At 35.4% G+C, this 14,609-nt stretch overlaps 2 protein-coding genes across 5 annotated transcripts in view; one reads left to right on the top strand and one right to left on the bottom strand.

Annotated features, from left to right (window-relative positions):
• The window catches only part of LOC111514684 (D-2-hydroxyglutaric acid dehydrogenase), a 183,898-nt gene that overhangs the window by 72,973 nt on the left and 96,316 nt on the right, over positions 1-14,609 (top strand). The window lies entirely within an intron of this gene.
• LOC111511504 (rifampicin phosphotransferase) overlaps positions 1-14,609 on the bottom strand; it is a 46,579-nt gene that overhangs the window by 2,902 nt on the left and 29,068 nt on the right. For 2 of the 3 annotated variants that reach the window (XM_074174047.1, XM_074174048.1), the window contains 7 exons: positions 13,423-13,707; positions 12,890-13,277; positions 11,289-11,533; positions 6,839-6,993; positions 6,447-6,674; positions 4,881-5,092; positions 3,448-3,546 (listed from right to left, as the gene is read on the bottom strand). In XM_074174047.1, the coding sequence (XP_074030148.1) occupies positions 3,448-3,546; positions 4,881-5,092; positions 6,447-6,674; positions 6,839-6,993; positions 11,289-11,533; positions 12,890-13,277; positions 13,423-13,707 (1,612 nt within the window). The remainder of the gene's footprint in view (positions 1-3,447; positions 3,547-4,880; positions 5,093-6,446; positions 6,675-6,838; positions 6,994-11,288; positions 11,534-12,889; positions 13,278-13,422; positions 13,708-14,609) is intronic. The other variant, XR_012465191.1, reaches the window with a different exon arrangement.

Here is a 14,609-nt window from a genome sequence, read left to right as displayed (position 1 = left end):
CTTATCGGAGCGTGGCCAAATTGTATCATTTAATGGTAGTAAGTCTGGAAAGCAACTGATTGAGAGTGGAGTTCCTCAAGGATCAGTTTTGGGCCCGACTCTATTTCTCATTTATATTAACGACCTCACCAACTTAGACATCAATGGTGAAATTACTATTTTTGCAGATGATACATCGATTCTATGGCACAACAAAAGCTCTTCAGAGCTTAACTACCACATAAGCATAGATATAGAAAAAGTTAAGAATTGGTGTGATTCCAATCTTCTAACTTTCAATATAAGCAAAACAAATATCATAACATTCAAAGGCGACTTAGATGATGTTTATTTGGACAAGGAACAAATCTCCATTTCTACGGATAATAAATTTCTGGGGCTTCTGATTGATAATAAATAATAAATTGAAGTTTGGTAACCATATTACAAAACTATGCAATCGATTATCTTCAAGTTGATTTGCGGTTCGTGTCGTTGCTAATGAGTTGAATTTGGGTATAGCGAAGAACGTATACTACGCACTAATAGAATTTCATCTTCGTTATGGAATCTAGTCCAGTCATTATAGAAAGTTCACCTCGGAATTCGAGATACCCAGCTGTAAGTCTGTAAATACTTGTATATTGACACCCTAAAAGTTGTCTCAAAACCTTCATATGGTAGGGTGTAAGCAACTATTAAATTTCAAGGTCAAAGGTCACAAAAATCGTTTTTTTTGCTCTTTTTTGGAAATATCTCATTTGCTATGGGTTTTTTGCTATTTGTATTTATTATCAATATTGTAGAATACAAAATTCTCTACAAATTTTGTTTAAAAAAATTTTTTATGCGGTGAACCGTTTTCGAGATAAAGGGCGGAGAGCACGCATCACAGCATCACTTCAGGTCAACCGGTGCCTCCGGTCGAAAACGCGCCATATATAGTTGATGAACTATCCATAAATCAATGATTATAAATATATAATAGGAATTATATTTGAATTTTAACCTAATTAATATTTATAACTTCTTACATGATGAAAAAAAAACAAATAAATTATGAATTAATTTTTTTATTAAAAAATATCATTCAATACATTTATTTTTATTGAAAGTAAAGAAATGGAAGAAAGGGTACAAAAACTACAATTTATAATTTTAATCATCTTCTTCCTTTTCATCGTCGTCTTTTGGCTACTGGTAAATTTCAAACTGGTCTTCGTTATCGTCTTCAACGACATTTGTCGCAAGTTCTTCCATGATTTCGGGGTCAAAGGTTCCATCTTCGTTAATGTCGCTCTGATATGGTAGAGCATTGAGACAAGCTTGCCCATTACATTGGCCACAAGCTAAAGAGCATTGCAAGCCCGCTTTCCTGCATCCGCATCGCGAACCACAACCACTCTTGCAGTTGTAAAAAATTGTATTTAGCAAATCTTCTGGAGCAGGTGGTAAAATTGTCATGATAGGCTCCAGAAAATCGTTTCGCATTGCCCAACCCCATACCTGGGGTTCCAAATCATGTCCTAACCAAGTTTGAATTTGATAATATACACGGTTGAAATGTTGATGAGCAGCTGCACTTGTTGGTGGAATATTTGAAAGCTGCACAGTTTTATTAAGTTTTGTAGACTTGACGTAAAGCATATAACGAAGATGATCGAGACTTTTCACAGATTTCAGAGCATTATAGACTGCCAATAAGGTTTGAGTTCCACTCTCTAATAATCTCTGGGCCGAACAATTTTCTTCCTCAAATGCTGCAGCTAGTTCATCCAAATTTGTCAGTTTCTCAAAAACTTTTAAAAATGATTTTTTTCCCTTTTTGAAAAGCCCAGAAGTTGTGTCACAGCCACTTGATGCGTGCAGAAATAAAATATGTTTTTAGAATGAGGATAATTATCAAAACTTTTAGTCGAGTATATCTTCGTTTTTATATTACCTTTCCCAACTTTTTTAAAGAAAATTTCTTGATCGTAAGACAGTGTACGCCCAATTAAAATGACAAGTAAATCAATATCTTGTCCTATTATAACTGAAGTTTTTTTAGACTTTGATTCTTCAATTGCAGTTTCAACAATAAGTGATGCTGTGACCGCGCGCTCTCCGCCCTCTATCTCGAAAACGGTTCACCGTATAAAAATTTTTTTAAACAAAATTTGTAGAGAATTTTGTATTCTACAATAATGATAATAAATACAAATAGCGAAAAACCCATAGGAAATGAGATATTTCCGAAAAAATCGCAAAAAAACGATTTTTGTGACCTTTGACCTTGAAATTTAATAGTTGCTTATACCGTACCATATGTAGGTTTTGAGACAACTTTTAGGGTGTCAATATACAAGTATTTACAGATTTACAGCTGGGTATCTCGAATTCCGAGATTCTTACCTAATTTAAGCTTAAATGACTGGATTAATCTGCTTCTGGGGCGCTTGTGCTCAGTATTTATTTCAAGGAGTATTCTCTCTCCAAAAAAGGGCAATTAGATACCTATGTAGTTCTGATTACCGTGAATCCTGTCGTCCCTTGTTTATGCAACATGGAGTTCTGACATTGGTTTGTATCTGCATTTTGGAAATGGCTTGCCTCATGCACAAGAAATTCCAAGCTATAATTACTTCTGAGTCAACCTCACTTGATCTCGCTTCCAATTCCCTCCTCAACCCTCATTCGCAACTCTCTAATTTTTGAGGGCAAGAAAATTTTCAATCACCTTCCCCTAACCTTGCGTGTCATCAAAAGCGAAGTCAAGTTCAGAAAATCTGTAAAAACGCTCATAATTGGGAGGGCCTACTATACCCTGGAAGAATACTTTCAGGATTCTTTTTGCTGAGATCTCTATCTTTGGCGACGGTCATATAACGTATGCCTAATTCTTTATATATTTAGAGGTAGTCCTTGTAATTTCATGTACAAAATGTTTGTTTTTCCGGCATGTTACTTTATTCATTTAATTGGCACATCGTAGTTTTGTTGTTCAATGTTATTTGGCTCAGTGGTGTAAATCTTGTTGCTTTTGTATATGTAATCATGTGTGAATTTATGTGTATTTATGATCTCCTTGCTAACTGTATATTTGTGATGTTATTATGGTGACTGTATGCTTTGTCATGAGAATTGTTATTCTTGGACAATAAAGTATATTTTTGATTTGATTTGATTTGATTAATGAACGAAACGTCGCATTGCAAACTGTATTGAAACAGTATTGAAAGTTCCTCTGCCTGTTTTTGTAACATTCAAAATAAAGCCGATAGACCCAAAAAAACCAAATTCGACAATTCTAGTTTTTGGCGGATATTTCAAAAACCACCACTGATATTCTCGATCTGAAAAGAGATTATTCTTGTTCCGCGTAATGGAGAATCCAATTTAACCAACCTTGTAGGTCTTACCGTTTCCGAGATAGTAGGATCAGCTAAAAAAAACGAACTGTATAAAACATATATTATTCAAACTTACCATGTGAAATGAGGCCACCCAGTTCGGTAACGATCCCTGAAAGCATTGGGAAGTAAGGAGACCACCCGATGTCAGTACTGTATGTTATTAGTATATCCCCTAAAAAGAAATAAATTAATAGACATGAATCTATTTCAGAAACATCCCCCCCCAACCCTTATAGTAGTTTTCAAATAAATTTCACTCATACGTGGTTTTGCAGATTTTTTTTTATTGACGAAACACAAGCACTATAGGAAAATCCTTAAGGCGCTCTCAAAGCGGTGCCTGTGCAAATGTAGCGATTCTCATTGGATTTGCTGGATATTAAATTCATTTGGAAAAACATTCTCAGGAGGTTTATTCCTCATAAACGTAGATCTCTAGATGGAAGAGTTCTTGAACAGTGAAGTTCGAGGTGTACTGAGTTTAATCTTAAAACGATGACTAGCCATAGTAAGTCGCGTATTTCTGATATGTACCATTTTTGGTGAAATCAATTGTGCCAAGTCACTTAACCACCTCGCGAGAAAGTATGTCTAGAAGACATATTCCCAACCTTTCTTCGATGTTCCAGGCTATCAAAGTTGCACGTGATGTTCGCGTCTCCAATCAGGGGATCGCTCTTTACTGGATGGAATCTAGCAACTTTAGGGTATGTTTGGGTGCAGAGCTCCATACATGAGAGCAATACTCCAAAGAAGATCTGATCTGAGTTTTACGAAGAATCAAAAGTTGCTGAGGTGTGTATAGTTTTCAGGTTCAGAACAGTGTTCCAAAATTGTGTGAAGCAGCCTTTGCAATTCCAGCGACATGATTGTGCCAAGACATATTGGTGTCCATTTTAACCCCCAACAAACTTATAGAAGCAGAAAGCAGAATTGTCTGACCTGACATTATATCTGGTTCGGAGACATTTATCTTTTTGGAGAAAACCGACGCCTGGGTTTTTGAGGCATTGAATAGAACCTGGTTAATTTCAAACCAATTCGAAAACACAGTATAGATCCCTGGGGAACACCAGCGTTGATAGTGAAAGTATTCCAGAGATATCCATCGACGACCACTTGCAGGAAACATTATTTCAGGAAGCTGGTGAGCCATACACAAGAATGATCAATCAAGCCATAGCATCGAAATTTGGCCAGTAAACCCTCATGGCATGCCAAGAAACACCGTTGTCTTCGAAAAGAAGCAATACTAGACGATGCTATTGTAGTTCTGCATTTCCAAAGGGAAGCTAGTTTCGTATGAGCAGTTGAGGAGTTTTCACTTTACTCCTTTCTCAAAATGGATTCACTATGCAACTCTCCCCCTTCTATTCAATCTTAACTTAAAATCAAATCAAGTTGCAATTGATTCATATCACTATTTCTATTTTATTCACTAGCAAAAACTAAGATGTGATTCGCTGAATAATTATCGAATGGAGAAGGTTTCTAAATGCTTCATACCAGTTTGCAATTGATGGATTTCATCTAAACCATTGATGACACAAGCTCTGGCTTGCACAACACCTGTACAGACTGGCGTTCCCTTACAAGTTTCTTCCGAAGAGTTAATCTGAAGGGTGGATACTACATCTTCAGGACATGGAATGCCAAACATTATCTCTGGAAATTTCAGTTTGTCCCATTTCTGATATAACTTACGTCGCTTCATAGCTCTGAAAAATATACATGAATTAATATAACTCAATTCCCTCTGATGGCAAAAATTTTCCTTCTGACTAACGATTGAGTTCTTTGGTTGCAATCAAAAGAAAGATGTTGAAGAAGTCTTCACGGACTAAACCCACGATTTGAAAACCGTGGGATTACAATTATTAATTCATTTATACAGGGTGGGCCATCGAAAACTTGACATGGATGTTTTGGGTACTAATCTTGCAAATCCGAGAAAACGCTCAGATAGAACCTTTTTTATTGAGAGCCCATTTACAGCGTCGTCACTTCAACCCCAGAGCAGAAGGGTGAACAACCCTTGGAATTTTAATAGGGAATAGGGGGCGAGTCGCATATCGTTTGAAACATCTTGGAATTCTCTGAACAATGGTGTACATTTTTTTGAATTTGAACGCATTTGAAAGAGTTCTTTCTGATAATTGACATTTTCAATATTGGTAATAGCAACAATTTGTTGTACGCCACTGCTCAGTTGAAATGTATTTGGAACTCTTTCATTTGTTTCTTACGCTACTTTTTTGTTAATTTTTTAGTTCTTGTCTGATAAGAGGACTATTACAATTGGGAGCTGGAATATACCGAGCTGATAGAAATTTCTTCCTATGTGTATATCCAAAAATTCAATTCATGATGGAACGAGAAACCCAAAGGATTCTAGAACATGATTCATTGGGCTACAGAGTGTACAACAAACCAACACACAGATACAGATACCTGATCAAAAACTCTAACCACCAGACACAACAGAAGGAAGGGGTAATTAAATCGTTGGTTGAGAGGGCCCGACGCATTGATAGTCTTCCTAAGGAACTCAATCACCTAAAGAATGCTTTTAAAAGGAATGGGTACAGCGGAGGAGAATTAGAGCGGGCCATATGACCCAGGAGAGAGAACCCCAGCTAGGCTTTCAAGGGAGGTTTCCTTCTCTATGTTAAAAATTTAACAGACCGGTTTGAGAGAATTTCAGGGAAACCCAACGTGAAATCAATATTAAGTCCAACGAAAGCTATCAGAGAAAGTCTAAGGTTAGCTAAGGACCCCAGAGACCTATAACAATACCCGGGGTATACCGGATCCATTGTAGCTGCGGGTCGGTCTACATTGGAACCACGAAAAGAAGTGTGGGTACATTCGAAAGATATTATCTCTTCCTTTTGGACTTTAGTTTAGCTCGATAAGGGCACAAATATACCACCAATATGAGCAATTCAAAGCTATTGGGGTGATCAGCATGTTTATTGGTGCCGTTGTGGTATCCGGACCCCTTCCACCACTACCTGAATGTGGTGGTTGTGTAACCGTATTGATCATTTTTAACTGAACCAACTAACTTACTTGTTGATTAAAACAGGGTTTCGACTGTGAATGATTTGACCGATTTCTTTATGAGTTAGATGATATATCAAATCCTTTGATGGAAGTAGACCGTGGGATACCATTTCTTGACTCAGATGTCTGTAGGCTTGTCGGATTTTGTCGAAAGCCCGAACCATCTCTGATTTCGTTTGTTCTCGAATACCTACTGCAACTCTCATTTTCTTTATTGGAATTAGGAGAAGTTTCCTGAAACAAAAAATGGAATATAATCATCAATAATCCCTTGAAGTTCTTTCTCAAGAAAAAACCGGTTCATTCGGATTCAAGCGGAATCAAATTTCCCATACGAGTATAGGCTGTCACAATTTTTTTTAACTATACATAGAATTACAAGTTTATTCGCGGATTACCTTGTGATTTCACTTTTTGGTGAAGCCAAATTTTTAATAACATCTAGTGGAAGAATCCTTTCCTTTTTCGTGTTTCTCTCGTGTTTTATATTAGCCTGAATCATGGATATGACCTTCGATGGATTTTCTGCCCAAGATTCTTCATTAACTTCAAACTGCAAATTGATTCATAATATTCAACATTGCTGAAAACTTGTGCATTCGCTCATACATTCAATGATCAATTCACTTCGTGGCTTGCTATAAACATGCATCTGGTTAAAAAATTTTGTCTACCATACAGGGTGCAACAGAAAGATAGTTCATAACATATTCTGGGGTCAAAAATAACTCGATATAGGTTAGATATAACTGACAGTTTGTCAAATGTAGGAAAAGGTTTCTGAATTCCGTTGCTGCGTTCTTTAGAATACAGTGAAATTGAGAGAGAGAAAAGAGAGAAAGATTTCTCATGTTAGAGAAGATTGAAGGACACTAGCTTCATTACTATCACTTAACAACCGTCCAAGAATTACTAGATGAAGATTCTCTCAAAAGAATAGTATTTTGCGACTGGTTCTCAATTGAAAACAATCGAAATATCAATTTCATTATTCATATTTCATTTGAAAATGAAGGACCCTTCAATATATGTGGCATTACGAATCACCATAACGCACAAAAAAATGACTCACCGCCGAAAGACTCAAAGTCAATGTTTCGGCAGGTATTTTGAATAATAATTCAATAGAACCAGTGTTCCTTACAAATAATCCAAATGGTGCAAATTACTTATAGTTCTTACAAAATGATTCGCCAGAATACTTGGAAGAGGTAAATTTAGGAATGAGGCATAATATGTGGTATTTGATAACGAATTTAGGGAATATATTTTCGGTCTGTTCCCTGCACGTTGGATTGCAAGGGTGCAAGGGTGCTGGCCAAGAAATAGGTGCATCAGCCAGCAAGGGGCTGGCTGATGCACCTATTTCTTGGCCAGCCAGAAGTCCAGAGCTTAACCGTATTGACATTTGATTCTGGGATGTATTCTGTTGAAATAATTGACGAACAACAACTGAGGTATCGAATCATTGAAAGTGCAAAGCTATTTTCAAAAAATTCAGTTTTCCTTTGTAAAACGGTGCCGAATATATTCAGGAAAATGGAATCCATTTTGAACATGCATTTTAGGAAATACCGTAAATTTATACATCCAGGGTGGGCCATCGAAACCTTGACATTGAGGTTTTGGGTACTAATCTTGCAAAAACGCTCAGACAGCGATGGGAGGGGGACAGTTTTTTCCCTATTCACAGCGTCGTCACTTCAACTCAGAGGGGTAAACAACCCTTGGAATTTTAATAGGGAACTGGGGGCGAGTCGTACATCGTTTGAAAGATCTTGGAATTCTCTAAACAATGGTGTATATATTTTTTTAATTTGGACGAACCATAATAAATTTAGAGTTTATTTATTCATTTATTTCGGGGTCGATTAATAAGTGTGATGATCCTACAAAGACATTGCCACTAGCTGTATAATGATTGTTTTCCTTAAATTTGTTAGAGAATCTGTCCAATCTATATCAATTATTACATTCAGTTCATTTGCGAGACGCAACATACCTGTAAGTGGGGCACCTATGGAGTAGAAATTTTGAATATAAAACATTGTATTTGATCTTGTCCTTCTGGCTGGAACGTGAAAATTAATTGACGATAATATATGAGGTGAGTTAAGTTTATTATTAAGAAGCCGTTAAAGAAATTATATTACACATATTTTGCGCCTATTTTGCAAAGAAAGTATCCTGAATTCATCTCTCAAATGAGATGTTCTCACTAAACGGTAGTCTGGCCATACGTGATATTTTTTGAAGTAAAGATATCTTAAAAATTTATTCTGAAGTTTTTCATATAATGTGGAGTTATAGTCGCCAAACCATATATTTGATCCGAATTCCAATTTACTTCTAACCAATGTGATTGAATGTATATTGCTGAAATTTCTAGTTTGCCTGATAATAAACCCTAACATAATGTATTATTATATGTAATCCCTAAGTCTTTTATTTTTGTATTCCTTTCAAGAGGGCCCTATTCAGTTCATAACTGAAGAGAATAAGGTCTCTTTTGCGCGTAACCGACATTACTGAACATTTATCAATATTGAAAAATAATTTATTTTCACAACTCCACTTATAGATCTTTTTGTAGCATTACACAATCCCTCACTGTTTGTACTTGTTTATACATTTTTAGGTCATCAGCAAACATTAGGCATTCTAAGAATTCCAGCACTGCTGGCAAATCATTTATAAAAAGAACAAAAATAAGGGACCTAAATTTGATCCCTGTGGGACTCCAGAGGTAACTTCAAATTTTCTTGAATGTGAACCATGATATTTTACAAGAGAATCTCTGTTTTCCAAATAGCTTTTGAACAATTTGAAAGTATTTTTGGAAGTCTGTATAGATAGTATCCAATTGAGATTTGTTTTTAAGTGCCTCATATACTTTGTGAGTGTAAGTTAACAAGTTTGACTCAATAGATTTATTTCTTACAAAACCGTTTTCTGCTTTTCAAATGACCCCACAGAAAGAAATCTAACGGCGAAAGGTCTGATGATCGTGGTGGCCATTCGATAGTGTCCCGCCTCCCAATCCAGTGTTCCGGAAAAGTCTGATCTAAATACAGAGCAGAGCATAGTGCGGAGGAGCCCCATCTTGTTAAAATATTAACAGGTCCTCCCGATAATTGTGGTCATTTTCGATAATATCAGTGAGAAGGGGATTGATAGTTTCTTCCAGAAGCTCCAGATACATTTGTGCGGTTGAATTGCCTTCTCAAAACAATGGGCCAACAATACGGTCACCAAAAATTCCAGCCCATACATTTAATTTTTGTGGACGTTGAGTATGCTCTTCATAAAAAATATGAGGATTTGAATCAGCCTAATAGCGACAATTATGGCGATTAACTGTGCCATTTAGAAAAAAATAACATTCATCACTGAAGCAAATGTTGAAAACAAAATGTGAATTTTCCACCGCTCGTTCACTAACTAACTCGAAAAATTGCAAGCGTTGATCGAAATCGTCTTCATTCAGTTATTGCGTTAATTTAATCTTATAAGTATGCATTTTGTGGGTTTTTGAAATACGCCGAATGCTAGTTCGTGACACCCCGAAAATAAATGCTAACTTTCTTGTGCTCAAAGTATGGTCAAGCCCAAGAATGGCCACTCGTGTCGCCTCATTTGTTACTGGTGGTTCGAATTGCCGTTTTTTATTCGCTACAGATCCAGTTGCGCGAAATTTTGCAATTAAATCGAAAACATACTGTCGCAACATATTTTTCCCATTATATTGATTGAACAGTTCAGCGGCTCTCGCAGCACAACGTCTATTTCCATAGTACAGTTCAATCAACTCAACCCTCTCGGCAGTTGGGTAAACCATTGTTTCTTTAGCAATTCTTTATGGTACTCACTACTAGTAATAATGTAGATATCACTTTTAACATAAAAATGAGAAATAGAAACAGCATTTTTAACCATTTCTCAATTGCAATAGTCCTCTTATCAGAGAAGAACTGAAAAATTAACAAAAAAGTAGCGTAAGAAACAAATGAAAGGGTTCCAAATACATTTCAACTGAGCAGTGGCATACAACAATTTGTTGCTATTAACAATATTGAAAAAGTTGATTATCGGAAAGATTTTTTTTTAAATACGTCCAAATTTAAGAAAATGTACACCATTGTTTAGAGAATTCCAAGATGTTTCAAACGATGTTCTAAGGGTTGTTCACCCCTCTGCTCCGGGGTTGAAGTGACGACTCTGTAAATGGGGAAAAAACTGTCTACCCCCCAATAAAAATTGACTTGTCTTAGCGTTTTTTCGGATTTGTAAGATTAGTACCCAAAACCTCCATGTCAAGTTTTTGAGGACCCACCCAGTATGTTTTGTACCTGAAAATAACTGAATACCCAGTTAATTCTAACCTAAATTTTGTTACTCAAAATTTTTGCCGCATCTCGATAAAAACTGGCTTTTCGAAAAATTGATGAATGGCAGAAATATTTCAAAAATTATGCAATAAACCAATTGTGTCACAACCAGGGGTTCAATGTCCCCTTATAATTTTTAAAGGGGTTTATATAAAAAAGATGCTCTTACGAAAAACAGCTGTGGATCCATTTTCATTACAAAATGTTAATCAGTTCAAAAAAATATTGGAAAAATCGTCATTTATCTTGTGTGCACATTTTCATTATCGTAGGTTATATCCAATCTAGTTATTTTTGATCCCAGAATATATGACCTACCTTTTCGTCACACCCTGTATTCTACACGACCCTATTTTACTTCATCATATTCTGTTCAAGTCCACTCTATACTACTCTACTCTGCCTTTTTTATACTCTACACTACTCTTTTCTATTCTACTTTATTGAAATGTAAAATCACCTCTCCTGCACTTCTATGACCATGTTCTTGCAGAAAAATATCGAATAATTTCTTTGCTTCAGGACAGTTATTTTCCAACCAGTCGAGGCCTTGTTCTGGTTTCAATTCACAGAATTCATTGCTGTGTGACTGATTCTTGATCGTTTCAACCATTTCTTCAAGTCTTTTGGGAACCTCCGCAGATACTACATCTTCACAAGAGGACAGAATCAATGCAAAATCAGTTGAATGTTCCACAGTCAATTCTGAAATTAAAAAAAAGATTTAACGATGGCCGGAGTACTAGTCCTTCTAGATCTACCTCCTCTCCACATTTTTCTGGAGAGAGAGACTAGAATCTGGGTTTATTTCCACGGTTTAGTTCCACGGCAACTCTTGCGGGTTGCCGTGGAAGGTCAAATAGACCCAGTCACTTTGAACCTTACCTAACCTAACCTAACTCATCTTCTCATAAGCAGAAAGTATAGAGGGTCAGTCAAAGTTTACAATCCATGGTTGAATGAATATAGTTTGAAAAAACTAAAAAACACGCTTTTATAGCATATTAAACTAAAAAGTAAAAAAATATAGTTTTAAAAACTAAAAAACACACTTTTAAAGAACTAAACTAACTAAACTGAACCAAACTAAAACTAACTAAAAAGTAATTTTTTTTTAAACAAGCTTAAAACAATAACGAACAAAAAATACTAGTATTATTGTGAAAAAAGTCCAATTTATTGTCAAAAATATTTTATTTTTCAAGTTCTAGTCACTAGTATTATAAATCTTCAACAGACGGCGTATGAATGTAAAATTCCTCTCAAACAACATAATAAAGTTTGAGGTCCTAAATTCTATAGCAATACTGAGATGCAGGTAGTATAGTAAGTCTCCAACAGAGGGCGGTTGGAGTAATAATTAAAAAAAAATCAGTCTTGACGTTTTGATTTGAAGTTTCATTAAAAATGTTAATATTATTAATCAGTGAATAATTTTATTTTTCATATTAATCTTTTGATTTGATATGTATGTCAAGCACCTTAATTCTAATTTTTAGATTTTTTGAAATATTCAAGTAACTGAATTTTTTAGGTGTACAATTTACGATAAAGTTTTTATTGTTGAAATCCATATTCTGGTTTGCTTTCAAATAATCGAATTAGATTTTAAAACGTATCTTCCGTTTCGTTCAAAACTTTCTGAACAACTTATCAAGGACTGTACGTACAGCGCCATCTGCCCGCGAATAGATCAAGCAATAATAATGTCGATAAATCTGTCAATTTCAGATCCCGAGCTTGGGAGTTACAAGCAAACAAATATGCATACATACATACAGGTGAAGCTAATATAAAGCGAGTAAAAAATACCTTGGATTTTTTTATGAAAGCATTTCTCGAAAATGATTCAATTGTTCATAATTTACCCATATGACATGAAGATATGCCTGAATTCTTGTTTATTGCTTCTAACGCACTTTCTTTTTTGTAAGCAAGCTATCAAAAGTGCCCTCAACTTTGACAAACCGATAGCAGTACCAGAAATCACAGCTAGAACTGAACCACTACACAAAAATTATTAATAAGGAAAGAGAAACACGTAAAAACGACTGTTCTTACCTTTTTCTCTTCCCAACAGAATATTCATTACAATCACTTGATAAAGAACTGACACAGAAGTGGTTTTACAGTGACAAATCGATACTCTGGAAACATCCTCAAGAGCATCATCAATTCTCCTGAATATTGACGAAGGTGGCTCGTTCTCTTTGTAATCTAGATTCAAATTGTTCACCAACTGCTTAGCTTCGGCTAGAGTCTCTTTCATTTTTCTGGCAGAATTGAATATTCGGAAAAACTCCATAATGGCATCCAAAGCAGAGGTGACTCCAAGTTTATTTACGAACATCTCATTCATTTTTTCATCCAGGACGGAATGGCCAAACACAGCTAGATCCAAAATTTTGGAACTCATTTGTATCTCTTTGGAAACATTTCTGTGAAGAGACTAAATTGTGTTCAGTAAAAACAGGAAATGGAGTAAATAATGTTAAATGTGATCTTCATGTGAAAGTGAACAGAGAAAGTGGAAGAGATTTTAGAACTTTCAATAACTAAAGGACGAATGGTTCGTATAATTGAATTTCTCTTACCAGTGCGACATCTACCATGATGTTATGCTGGAATGTCAAAACACCCATTTGTGATATTGGGTCGGTATTTTTTTGTGAATAAAGTTGCATGGCCTTATTGATACACAGTAAGCAGCTCGTTTGTGATAGCACTGTTGCTGCTCTGGGAATCACTTCTTTTGTATTGCCCACAGTGGATACTGTCTTTTCCGATACCAGAGGAGTATCCATTTCGTGATCGAGCTCGAAATCAGTCCATGTGTTCAGGGTCGTGATCGGACGTGATTGCAGTAAATACAGTTTGTCCTGCAAAATCAAGAATCATGAATTAAAAAAAAATTGTTTAATGTCTAAACAGGAATAAATCCCAATAACAACACCTATTGATATTATTAACAAGCATGTTACAGTTTATATCTGCCTATATACACACAATACATATACATTTATACATACATACACATATACAGTGCTTTTCAGATAAAAGTATCCACCTTCAATAACTTTTGTAATACTGGTATTTAGGAAAAATCCAAAAACACGTCAATTTATGTTGGAGGGGGCAAGCATTATGGCTTATTTGAACTTACTGGAAAAGCCATCCCCTCACCCCTAGCATCATCCCTTTTTTTTTAAATCACTTCTCATATTCTCTATGTAAAATTTGGATACTACTCTTTGAGCTGATTTCAAAAATGTATAATACTTGTAGGTTAAAGTGGTTAGTTTATGAGATAAACAATTTTTCTTTTAAAAGCACAAATTTTACTTATTTTTTACATTCACCTTATTTGCCTGTACTAAAATGGGTTGTACAACAGTTCAAACTCTTTAATCTGTTTAACTGTGCTATTTATTCTACTTCAAAAATGCAAACAACAAAAAACTCTACTTTTTATTAAAGTTTGACATTGTCAACTAGAATTTGTAGTCACTATTGATAGTGTACTTTGATACATTATTTATTTTGTTTCGCTGGAATGGTTTACTCTTTGCAAGAAAGAATTGAAATTGTAGGTTTATACTACCAAAATAATAATTGTGCAAGAGCTGCTGCTAGAATATTTAACGAATTACATGACGTAAGACATGCAACTCATAAGTATGTAATTCAACTTTATTGCAACAGGGTCTGCTTGCAATAAAGTGCATAAGCGAGAGGGACTCGTAAATAACGAAGCAATCCAAGTGGCAATTTTAGGTCACGT

The sequence above is a fragment of the Leptinotarsa decemlineata genome, unplaced genomic scaffold (assembly GCF_025532065.1).
Source record: "Leptinotarsa decemlineata unplaced genomic scaffold, Ldec_3_MD MMD2_tig00000505_RagTag_RagTag, whole genome shotgun sequence".
NCBI lineage: Eukaryota > Metazoa > Arthropoda > Insecta > Coleoptera > Chrysomelidae > Leptinotarsa > Leptinotarsa decemlineata.
Note: the sequence above shows the minus strand (reverse complement) of the source record. Positions and strands in the feature narration are given on the sequence as shown.